At 36.8% G+C, this 12,603-nt stretch overlaps 3 protein-coding genes across 3 annotated transcripts in view; 1 reads left to right on the forward strand and 2 right to left on the reverse strand.

Moving 5' to 3' along the window:
• LOC109417976 (uncharacterized) overlaps positions 1-3,882 on the reverse strand; it is a 36,954-nt gene extending 33,072 nt beyond the window's left edge. Inside the window, exons 1-2 of the mRNA XM_029876657.2 lie at positions 3,784-3,882; positions 3,410-3,636 (exon numbers count right to left, since the gene is read on the reverse strand). Coding sequence (XP_029732517.1) covers positions 3,410-3,546 — 137 coding nt within the window. The 5' untranslated portion in view covers positions 3,547-3,636; positions 3,784-3,882. The remainder of the gene's footprint in view (positions 1-3,409; positions 3,637-3,783) is intronic.
• Positions 1-12,603, forward strand: part of LOC115254212 (uncharacterized) — a 165,056-nt gene that overhangs the window by 111,742 nt on the left and 40,711 nt on the right. The gene's annotated exons all lie outside the window — the stretch shown is intronic.
• The window catches only part of LOC134288470 (uncharacterized), a 90,653-nt gene that overhangs the window by 43,464 nt on the left and 34,586 nt on the right, over positions 1-12,603 (reverse strand). The gene's annotated exons all lie outside the window — the stretch shown is intronic.

The raw sequence follows: 12,603 nt of genomic DNA on the forward strand, positions 1-12,603 counted from the left end.
AGCAGCTGATTTTTGGACCAGTAATGGTACATAAAGTGTAGTTCATGCGATAAAATTTTCATCAAAATCCATTAAGTATTAAGTATTAAGTATTAAGTATAACTTGATGATTTTGTGGCTATATCGGTCTCTTTCTACTCATAAGTATAAGGGAGTAGAGATCAAAGTGGATAATGAAATGATAGAATTCCGAAAAAGCTACCGATCGATATAATTTGTGATGAAAACAGAACAATACATAGGCAGTCGGGTGCCTGAAACTTTTGCCAGTCTTGGTAAGGTGGTATGAACTACCAATCAAGACGATCTGTTTAAAAGCACAGGTCGCACGGCAGAAGTTTCACGCATTCGATGTATTCTTTCAATACATGGCCTACTTCCCTAATTTCACCTTCTATAAAAATTTTCACACTTGTTCGCTACCTAGCGAATTCTATCATATCTATCATTTCATTATCCACTTTGATCTCTACTCCCTTATACTTATGAGTAGAAAGAGACCGATATAGCCACAAAATCATCAAGTTAATTATAGAATACGGTCGATAAATCAGTACTTGGTTGGTATATAGATAAAACCAACGACCTGCCTTTTTAGAATTTTGTACAAAGGCGCTCCATAGTCAATCATTGACAATTTAAGATCAGTAGAGCATACTTTTGGTTATAAAACTACTAATACTGCTCCGATTCATATGAAAATTTTACAGTATAATAGCGTTATACAAATATGATGTGAGTAAAATATTGAGTTATTATGTATGAATACTTCCAAATTTGTGGCAGTTTGAATATGAAAAAAAACTGATAGGGTGCCACTTAAACATCAGTGGCGAAATCAAATTAAATGAAATTTTTACACAACATTTGGACATGCATTCCTTATATACAGAAAGTAATCATTGAATTCGGTTCAGTATTCCTGGCTCTTTAAATAAAACAGTAAAAATGTGTTCTTATTTTTGAAGCCTCTTTGTACAAAATTTTAAAATTGCAGATCTCAGGATTCAACAATATCTCCGCAAAAACTAAACCGATTTTGATGAAATTTTTATGGCATTAGCTACATATAATGCATGTAATTACTGGTCCAAAAATCAGCTATTTTGGTGTACGCAGTCCAAAGTTATGAAAAAAATTGTTTGACCAAATTTTGACCGTACCACCCTTTAGGAATCCTTTAAAGAAGTTCCTAAAGTTGCTTCTGGGAGTTATTCAAGGGTTACTTTTGGGAATCCTGCAGGACTTCCCTCTACATATCATCCAGAAGTTCTCTATGGGTACCCTCGTGGTGTTCCTTACAGAAATCTTCAGAGGAGTTCAGGTCAAACATGTCTAATGGTGCTATCTGCAGTTAAGAGAGGCTCTCTTTGGTTTCCCTCTCTTTCGTTAATATCTCAGCTGTTTATTTGTATTATGATTGTCTCCTTGCATTGAACGGTCAAAACAATCGTCTTTTGATTTGTACTGCAAAAATAGTTGAAAAGTGTACCATTACATTGCAATAATTGAAAGAGAAAGTTAACAAAGAGAGCCTCTCAAATGCAGATAGGACCTATTGAAATGTTTGGCCTGAGTTATTTCTGGGAATCCTCCAGAAGTGTCTTGTGGGATCCAGTGCATCCTGCAGAAACTCCACCAAGAAATCCGACAGTAGTTCTTTCAATAAATCCGTCAAAACAGTTTCTTGCAGAAAACCTTCAAAATTAATGAAATTCCTCTAGAAATTCCTGGAGAAATCCCTAGATCGAATTACTGGACCCCAGACTAAACTCTTGTTTCCTAGTGTCTGCCCGAAGTCTCTGGTCCATAAAATTTTCGAAATTTTTAAATGGACAAAAGTCTACGCCCACGTAGTTTATGGACAGCGTCTTATAGTTTTCAGTTTTTTGTTTAACGCCTACAAAAAGATGGTGGAGATGTGCTGCTGAATTAGGAACTTTTCTTCAGATGCTGTGGCAGAGATTCATCCAGGCCCGGATTAAGGATTATGGAGGCCACTCGGAGGTACAAATGCGATGGGCAAATAAGTTTTCCTATGTTTTTGAACAATACTTGAGCAAAATGTAAAAAAAGTTGATGTAAACATGTAAACATAAAGCAAGCAAAAACGGTTTTTGGGAGGCCCCTAAAATGGGCTGGGGGGCTTTTTTTTAGCTGCCCAGATAATCAAGTTCTACCTTTTCACGCAAAACTTGCTTGTTTTATATGTTTAGCGTTGTGTGAACTTGTTGTGTTGTGTTTACGTAACAATTTTCAGAAAGTTGAATTATTTAAAACAATGATTAAGAAATAAGAATATTTCTAATTTTCTGAATTCAAGTAAATAATTTTCGATAACAATTAAATATCCAAAACACTTAAATATGTCTGAATTAAGATTTGTTGTCTAAAAACTTACTATATGACTTTTGGAGTTATTTAGTAATTATTTTTGTCTAAAACTCAAATAACAGGACAAAATTCACTAGTAACTAAATGTTACTTTCAGTAAGTAGTTTTTATTTTATTGAAATGCATCATTTCTACGAAAATTTCATTCATGAAATGGAGTGCCGGGATATCATATTATGTTAATACAGTGGTGTAGAACCTCTATATCTTATATGTATTTATGCAAAGCATAAATACATATTTGAAAATTATTCGAAAAATCGATATGTATTTTTTATGATTATGATAATTGACATAAAATCCATGGATTTCTAAAGATAAATACTAATAAAAAACGAAGCACCATTTGTGAGCAGAATCTTTCAAATATTGTGTGTTGGAACATTTCATGACAAAGATCAAACCAATCAATTATATCCTGGTTTACGATATTCATCACTTCTAGTTTTGGATGCCGTACGAGCATCTATAATGCACATTCTCCAAAAATGTTCGTTTCGTCACACTCATTTTGCCACACTTAGAAGATTTTCTGTTTAATGAAGAAAAAACTTTTTGCCTTTGCTAGTGTTTTACAAAATTTAGAATAAAATGAGTCCAACTGGTTTTGATTCATTTCAAAACGCTATTTTCTCACGGGTATGATTGCCAACATTGCTGTGCACCTCGTTTATAATAAAATAATATCGAAAATCTTGCAAGATGGGCTGAATGTTATCTCCCTCACAATTATTTTCCTTTCTTCACTGCACAACTACCATATTTTTACCATTTTTAATAAACCGAATAACTCATTCATCATTTTTCCTCATAATCCACCTAATACGCTAAACAATTCAAAAGCCGCATTGCAGCGCACACCACACAAAGGTTTCATTCTCGCCCAAAATCACTTTCCCGCGCGTAATCATCCATAAACCGTTTAACACGTTCGTCGCTTAATCCCATTGAAGTCACCGAGATGAAAATCACGTAAGAAGTCACCGCAAAACACAAAAAAATAGCTGAAACTCACCCCTTGCCATCGGGAGCGCGCTCGTGAATAATTCGGTTGGCGCAAAGCTGCGGATTGGGAGCTTCCAGCACACGTCCGTTCGGAAACTGGGCCATCGAGAGACCCACCAGGGCGGCAAACACCAACAATCGCTTCATTTTGATTCTTCGCGGCTTCTGGTTCCAAGCGGCACTCTACTACACCTCTCTAAATCACTTAATCACGGTTCACCACTGACTGACTGTGTGCTGCAAAAGAACCGGAGATGGAATCGAAGAAAAGCGCAAAATTAAAGACGGAACGGTTTTTCAATCACTACTCCCAACGCCCACCAAAGTACCCGACCAACACCGTCCTCAAGATCAAAGTTCTTCCCCCAGAAACAGATCACACACCTCTTTTGAACTACGGCTGACACTGCGCTACTGCGGGTGATGGGTCGCACACGTCTGTATTATCAAGACTGGGCAAAAAACTCGATGCTACACCTTTATTTATAGAGAAGCACTGGTGATGTGATGCCGCGCGCGGCTTCGAAGACCCCCACATCGTGAGGAGATCGCATGGTTGCATGAGAAGAGCGATGTTGCCGCACTGACTGCGTGTGGCGGGTGGTGGCGGCTCCCGACTCTGTATCTACTGGATAAAACCGAGTGACGCGATATGCTATATGGGTAGGACGTGAGTAGCTTCAGCATGCGTAGACGGAGATGTTGCGCGACAATGTTTGAAATTCTGTCGGATACAGCAGACTATAGTTCTGATTATGATCACTATTCTATTGGCTCAAGACGAAACAAACCAGAATAGGGCTGAAAGTCTATCAAATAAAGAAATAAAATCTAATCTGTTGTGGAATATATAAAGTACACAAAGGTATGTGTAAACATTTAATAGGTAGTTACGAGCTTTCTACATTCATCATACGAAATAATTAACATTTCTACCAACTATATAAGATTGGATTAAGCGCGAAAAGTCATGCTAACTGTTGTAACTTTTATGTTTTTTTATTTAATCATTTATCAATTATTTTTAGGTGACCGAATAATTGAATACCATGTGTGATAATTGCTTATGTGTATAATCTGAGCCGCTTATAGTTCTTTATGCAACATGTTGCAAAATGAAGATTTTTACAGCACTCGTCGTACATTTATCCAACGATGCTTACCGAGTTGAATAAATATGACGAGTGCTGCAAAAATCGAGTTTTGGAACTAGTTGCATACAATTTTTTTTGCAATGAAAAAAAAATTCACTGAGAATGATACTGCCTAACAGCACTAACATGTTTCAAGGGAAACCACGTGTGAGCATCTACCTGCATCAGCCTGCTTTTTTTTCTTGATCAGGTAGACTGTGGCAGTTGTTTTCGAGTTTTCGAGGTCTGGTCGCGTAATCAAAAGTATCTTCAGTTTCTGCTTCCAAGTCTTTTTATCAGTACAAAACCTTCGGTTCCATTCACTTCACAATTGAACTGCGAACAACGGCGACGTTAGAATCGACGAAAGACGCGTGTAGGTTATAGATACTAGAGATACCATAGACTCGCGCAGGCAAAGACAACTGTAGCCAAGTGAACTGTCAGTTCGTGTAGCCAAACGAGCATGACATCACGAGTTTGAAAGCGGCAATGGATTACATGATGTCATATTCGATAGACACTCCGTGAGTCTATGGTATCTATTGTGTCTATAGTGTAGGTCATTAACAGCTCTATTTCACGAATACAATTTGTGTATTGAAAAGTGTTGCATAATAGTCATCATTATACAACACTTTTCCGTTCTGTTTTCATTATGCAACACTTATACACACAGGGAAAAGTAGGCCATTACGCCACACATTCCTGTGAATTTAACTTATAATTATGATTGAGAATTGCAAAATAGTTATTTATGTAACGAGTTGCAAAAAGTTGATTTTTTCAGTACGATTCGTACTGAACTCGACTAGAGGGGAAAAACAAAATTATTACAGGTGTGTTATTTTGTTACAATGATTTTCGTAACAACGGTTGTTATAAAACATGTACCGTTAGTAGTTGAAATAATAAAAAAAATCTATCAAAACTCGTTCGAATTCAAACAAAAATATAACAAGTTGAGATATGATTATAATAAGATTCTATCAAATTTTGTTAGATTGAACTTGTAAAATCATAACAAAATTATAACAAGTTCTGTTATATATTTCAGATCAATATTGTTACAAGTATTGTATTTATAAATCTCGAGTGACCAAAATTTAAAAAAATATCAAGCGTCATCACAACAATACAAAAAATCTAATAAATTCTGAAATTGTTTTGTTATAACAAATATAACAAAGATTCAAAGGTCGCGAACTATATGAAGAACTTCGGGGACGTTTACTCCATACAAACTGAACGCTGGAAGCATTATTTTGCCGGCATACCTAACGGGGTTCGAGTGCTGTTGATGCGAATCAAACACCCGATTCCATCCTATCTCACTATTGCAAATGAGATTTGCTATGTGGAGCACACAAACCAGACCAAAACGTGCAGGCGTTGCACAAAACCAGCACACCCAAAGCAGAGATGCTTGGAGACCACCGTACCCGAAAACACAACAACTGCGACCACAACAGCGACTTCGATCAGCGAACCGATATTTACCGAAGCTGATTTCCCACCGATGAGCAGTACCCAGTCGCTTCAATCATCCCCTGATGCGAGTGATACGTTCATCACAATAGTGGCAAGAAGCAGGCGCGCGCTTGCCGAAGCCGAACGCGCAACCAACACAACTTCCATACCAGACCAAGAGGAACAACAGACCACGAGCGAAGATGATGACGCCGATGACTGGAGCAGTTCAATTTCTCCGTACGAGACCTACGATGGCAGTATCAAGCGACGGCTGTCAACAAAGCGCTGGAAGGAGAAAAAAAAAAGTTGTGTGCTATACAGGGATCACAGGGCTGTGATACCAATTTGCCTAACGAAAAATTTAAATAGTATTTCGGCCTCGTTAAGCTTTCGGGCGTATAGGCCTACTAAATAAAGTTTGAATAAAAAAAAAAAAAAAAAATTGAACGATAAATTTGTATCCCATACAAAAATAAAATAGCCCCTGTAGCTCAAAAATCTGTATTCCATATAGAACGAAATCTGTACGGATGCGCAAAAATCCCTGCTATGAACATTTATGTTCCGTTTGGTGATCTTGTTCAAAATGCTTATTGGAACAAGGCAAGGGAGTTAATCTTGGTTCAATCCTAAACAATTATACTAAAAGCACTATTCCCCGGCCACGCCCATCTTTAGAGGGGAGGAAGTTTTGCTCCGACCTAGCGATCACCAATACACTAAAACCCCAATTTACGCTCAAAACGGGGGGAGCGTAACTTGGGGGGAGCGCTATTTGGGAATTAGTGCGTAAATCGGGGCAGTGTTTTTTTTTTCAGGGCCACGTGAATATCTCAAGAACCGAAAGTGGTAGGAAGAAGAGCAAATATTTTTCGGATTGATCATCTCAAGGATCAGTATCTCTAATATTGATATGTTGAAAAGTAGTGGTTTCCAATTTAAGATCACGGGCTACGGGAATATCTCAAGAACCGAAAGAACTAGGAAGAGGAGCAAATGTTTTACGGATTGATCATCGTAAGGATCAGTATCTCTAATATAGATAAGTTGAAAAATTAGTGGTTTCCAATCTATGATCACGGGCTACGGGAATATCTCAAGATCCGAAAGAACTAGGAAGAAAAGCCAATGTTTTACGGATTGATCATTCTAAGGATCAGTATCCCTAATATAGATATGTTGAAACATCGGTTATTTCTAATCTATGGTCACGGCCCATGTGAATATCTCAAGAACCGAAAGTGCTTGGAAGAAGAGCAAAGTTTAAGTTTAAGTTCGTTTGGCCGAATGTCGTTTGGCCGAATGCCATCTGGCCGATAGGGTCTTTTTTTTTTTCGAATGCCGTTTCATGATTCGGCCAAAAGAATTCAGAGGATGTTTTTGACATTCTAACTGCCAATATGACCATCAGACGTATTTCTTTCTTTCAATCATAGGCTATTCTTTCTAGTTTTGATTTTCATTGATTAGTTGACGTTGAAACTACCGATATTTTATCAAAGCTTTTTCCTTCTTTGAATCATGGACTGTTCCTTTGAGATATACTGAAACGGGAAACAATGCCATGGTCACTTTATTTCATCATTCATTTTTCCGCCAAACGGCATTCGGCCAAATGACCTTTTCGGCCAAATGGAGTTCGACCAAACGGCATTCGGCAAAATGACCCGGAGCCCTATTGTATAATGCTGCTTGAGATGCATAATTTGAAAAGCCGATTTCACTTTCTCATCGCCTTTGGGATTCTTGAGGAACGAGCTTGGTGGTCTAGTGGCTACCGCTTCTGATTCATATGCAGAAGGTCCTGGGTTCAATCCCTGGCTCGTCTCTTTCCTCCTATTTTGTATCTTTCTATCTACTTTCTCTCTCACTCTCTCTCTCTCCTACATATACATCTCATGTATATTCGTATGTTCGTAGCGATCGCTAGAACCAGAAACGCATTAAAAAAAAGCCATTTCCATTCCTTCCAATTTTAATCACAACACAGTGTCAAACGCCTACAAGTTATGCAACCAAGAGGACTGTGCCGCTTCACAGTAATCTTCACACAATCTATCGCTTTACGCCTGGCACCCTTGCAGCAATGCATGATCCATGTGCCAAAAATAAACATTTCCCACCAACACACCAACATCCGCATGACCTTGTGCAGGCGCAGAGGATTCAACGGCCTGATGTGGGCAAGCGATTGCAATCATCACTCCCCTCCCCTTCCCCATTGACCTGCAACCTGACGCAGCAGGCGCCATTGTCGCCTAAAAATACAAGACCACCAACGCTTACACACTGAAGATGCCTGTTAGTCTCAAGCAGCTATCTCATTGGTTCCTTGTGTGAGTGTAGCTGATCTCGCGATACTGGAGTAGCAACTGCGGGCGGTCAATCAAGCTCAAGCTCAAGCCTTTAGGATTCTTGAGGAATTCGCATGGCCCGTAACTCCAGTTTGAAAACCCCAGAGCATTGTAATGCATACCCCTTGAGATGCATAATCCAACAAATATTCACTCTTTCTCCTCTTTAGGTTCTTGCGAATACAGCATGGCCCGTAACCCCAGCTTGAGAACCACTGCTTCTCATCTCTCGTCTAATCTCTCACCTCATCTCTCATCTCATCTCTCGTCTAATCTCTCACCTCATCTCTCATCTCATCTCTCATCTCATCTCTCATCTCTAATCTCTCATCTCTAATCTCTCATCTCTCATCTCACATCTCATCTCATCTCTCATCTCATCTCTCATCTCATCTCTCATCTCATTTCTCATCTCATCTCTCATCTCATCTCTCATCTCATCTCTCATCTCATCTCTCATCTCATCTCTCATCTCATCTATCATCTCATCTTTCATATCATCTCATGTCATCCTTCCCTAACCCTCCATCCTATCCTCTACACTCCCCTCTACCCTACCTTCTACCCTACCCTCTACTCTAACCCTCTACCCTACCCTCAACCCAACCTTCTACTTACCCTAATCTCTACCCGAACCCTCTAGCCAACTTAAGGAAACACAACTGTTCAGTTCGAAGGTTGTTTATTGAATGTCAACATCTATGTGTCCGTCCTAAGTCAGTGCCTACCATGATTATTACTACATTTCGGCCATCCTGATTAACCGATGTCCTCATCGTCATTTCCATCAGTTAAATTTTGACCAATCAAATTATTGAGAGACAACCACAGTTTCATATTTCCTGGCAAACACACTGAGTGAAAAGGAACACTAGATGCTTGAAAACCCTCTATATCCGTTACTACATAACGATCATTTGGTAAAATTTTTTGGATAACGTATGGTCCTTTAAATTTTTCTGACAATTTTGATGGTGAAACTGATTTAAGAACAATAAAATCTCCTACTTTGTACTCATTTACCTTCTTACGCTTTTTGTCGGTTGCCAATTTATTGTATGCTTGATTTTTCAGAATCATCTCTTTTGCTTTATTTCTTTCAGCTTGCAAATCTATTCGATTGTTATTAACTTGAAAATTTCTTACAAATACTTCCAAATTATGATCTACTATATTTAAATTTCTTTGAAATACTCCAAACAATAAAACACTAGGATAATTTTGAATCGATCTGTTATATGTATTGTTAAATATATATTCCATTCTATTCAACAATTGATTCCATTTGAGACCAGTGTCTTTAATTAATTTTGAGAGCATTGGCGTTAATGTTCTGTTCACACGTTCTGCTTGACCATTCGCCTCTGGAGTGTATGCTGCAGTTTTAACATGATCAATGTAATTGTTTTTGATAAATTCTTCAAATTTATTAGAAGAGAAACAAGAACCTCTGTCCGAAATGATTTTTGCTGGCTTGCTGTAACAGCTCATATAATTGGATAAATGCCTTATTACTTCATCCGTGTTTGTTGTCTTGGTTGGATAAAACTTTACAAACTTAGTGAAAGCATCTACTATTACTAAAATGTGTTTGTGACCTCCACTAGATGGTAATTGAATCGGGCCGTAATGATCTACATGAATTGTATTGAAAGGTTCACATCCTTTATCAATACTTTTCAGAAATCCTTCTTTTTTACCCTCTTTTGGGCTATAAAATATACAACTTAGACCATAGTTTCCCAAACTGTGGGTCGCGACCCCCCAGGGGGGTCGCCAGCCTTCATCCAGGGGGTCGCGAGGGACAGTAGAAAATGTTACTGTAACAGACAGCAAATGAGGAAATTTCTATGGTGGGTCGCGAAAAGTATGTCTGCTGGCAATAGGGGGTCGCGAACCCTGAAAGTTTGGGAACCTATGACTTAGACAATTAGAAATATATTTCTTAACAATTTTTCTCATATTTGAGAGCCAATAATGCTTTTTGATTTCTGTCATTGTTTTATCTAAACCAATATGTCCATTTTCATCGTGACAAATCCTGATTACATTATCAATCATTAGTTTTGGAATGACTAATAATAATTGATCATGGTTTTTTCTAAAAAGGATACCATTATTCAACTCAAAATTTGGAAAAGTGCTATTTTCAAGATGTTGCTTTATGTTTTTTAATTTATCATCTTGCTCTTGAGCCAAAATTACATTTCTTTCGATGTCTTCTGTATCTAACAAATTTATTTCTTTTACCTCAACATCATCTGCCAATTCATTGGCCGTGGACATGTTTTGTCTACTCAGAGCATCTACATGTCTCATTCTTACTTCGTCTCTATATTCCAGACAATAATCATAGTTCTCCAAAAATAAAGCCCATCTACTAATTTTTGGATTTATTTCCTTCTTCATCAGTGTTTGCGCTAGTGCATTACAATCGGTAAAAATTTTTAATTTCATTCCAGACAAATAAACATAAAAACGTTTAATCGCATAAACTACTGCTAGAGTTTCCATTTCAAAACTATGTAATTTAGACTCAAATTTATCTGTATTCTTGCTAAAATAACTAACCGGATGGAAATTATTATCTTCTTGTTTTTGCAGCAATATTGCTCCAAAGCCATATGAGCTTGCATCGCAATGAAGTTGCGTTTCCGCATTTGGATTGAAAATACACAATATTGGTGCTGATATTAATCTATCTTTGAGTGTTTGAAAAGCAAATAATTGATCATTATTAAAACAAAATGTTGTACCTTTTTTCAATAGATTATATAAAGGTCTAGCAATAGTTGCAAAATTTTTAATAAATTTTCTAAAATAACTTGTTAAACCTATGAATCTTTGAACATCTTTAATAGTCTTTGGAACAGGAAAATTCGAAATAGCTTCAACGTGAGATTTATTTGGTCGTCTTCCACATTTATTAATTGTATAGCCTAGGTAATCAATTTCTTCATACAAAAATTTACATTTTTCCAAATTTAACTCTAATAAATTATTATTCAGAATTTCAAAAACAGATTGTAATATTTGCAAATGTTCTTCAAAAGTATCAGAAAAAATAATAATATCGTCAATATAAACACAAATTTTTCCTTCTTCTATCAATTTCCTAAAAATTTTGTTAATGAACCTTTGAAATACTACAGGGGCATTACAAAGTCCGAATGGAACACGTAAATATTCAAACTGACCAGAAGGAGTAACAAAAGATGTGAACTTAGTACATTCTTCGGAAATTTTAATCTGATGAAACCCAGATTTTAAATCTAAAACCGAAAATATTTTTTTGTTTCTCAATTTGTCCAAAATGTCTTCGATTAAAGGTAAAGGATAATTGTCTCTATAAGTATCTTTATTCAATTTACGGTAATCAACGCACAATCTTATATCACCATCTTTCTTAGGTATCAAAACGATGGGGCTTGCAAATGGAGAATCACTCTCTTTAATTATATTATCTCGCAAAAGTACTTTTATTTTTTCATCTACTTTAAGTTTATCGGCATGTGACAATCTCCGTGGTTTGAAGTGAAAATGAGTACCAGTTTTTAAGTTAATTTTCATATCAAATTTTGTTTCAGGCTCATCAGGTTTGTCAGAATACAAATAATATTTTTTCAAGATATCCAAAAATTGTACAAATTGATCGTTACTTACTTTTCCAACATTTTCCAAAATTTTTGATTCGTCTACTGCATTAATGGGCTCCAAATCAAGCTGTTTGGCGTTCAGTTTCTGAATAACAGGTGTTCTGGAAATACTTATACGGTTTCTCTCAATAATTGTTCGCACTCCACATTTCATAATTAAATCCCGTCCAATAATGCATCATATGACGACATGGTTGAATCAGGAACGACCAAAAAGTTAACCTTGAAATAAACATTTTGAACAAAAACATTAGTACTAAATACACCTAAAATGGTTAATCGTGTTCCTCCGATACCCTTATAAACTTTACTATCATCATACTTTGCTATTAATTCATGTTTTGCAAATTTAACGACGCGTAGTGCGTCATCAGCATCATTGAAATCTCGCTCGAAATTTCAAAGTGATAAAACTCAGTTACCAAAGCGCAAATTCGGATGAAAATGTATCATCCCATATGCTCACTCGTGGTGAGTGTGATGATACTTTTTCTACTGCGTGACTGCAAAATTTCCCGTTTTTTATCACTTCAAAAACGCGAGGCAAACAATCATTGAAAATTAAAAAGTCAATGATTCCTATGAAAA

Source organism: Aedes albopictus, chromosome 2, assembly GCF_035046485.1.
Source record: "Aedes albopictus strain Foshan chromosome 2, AalbF5, whole genome shotgun sequence".
In the NCBI taxonomy this organism is placed as follows: Eukaryota; Metazoa; Arthropoda; class Insecta; order Diptera; family Culicidae; genus Aedes; species Aedes albopictus.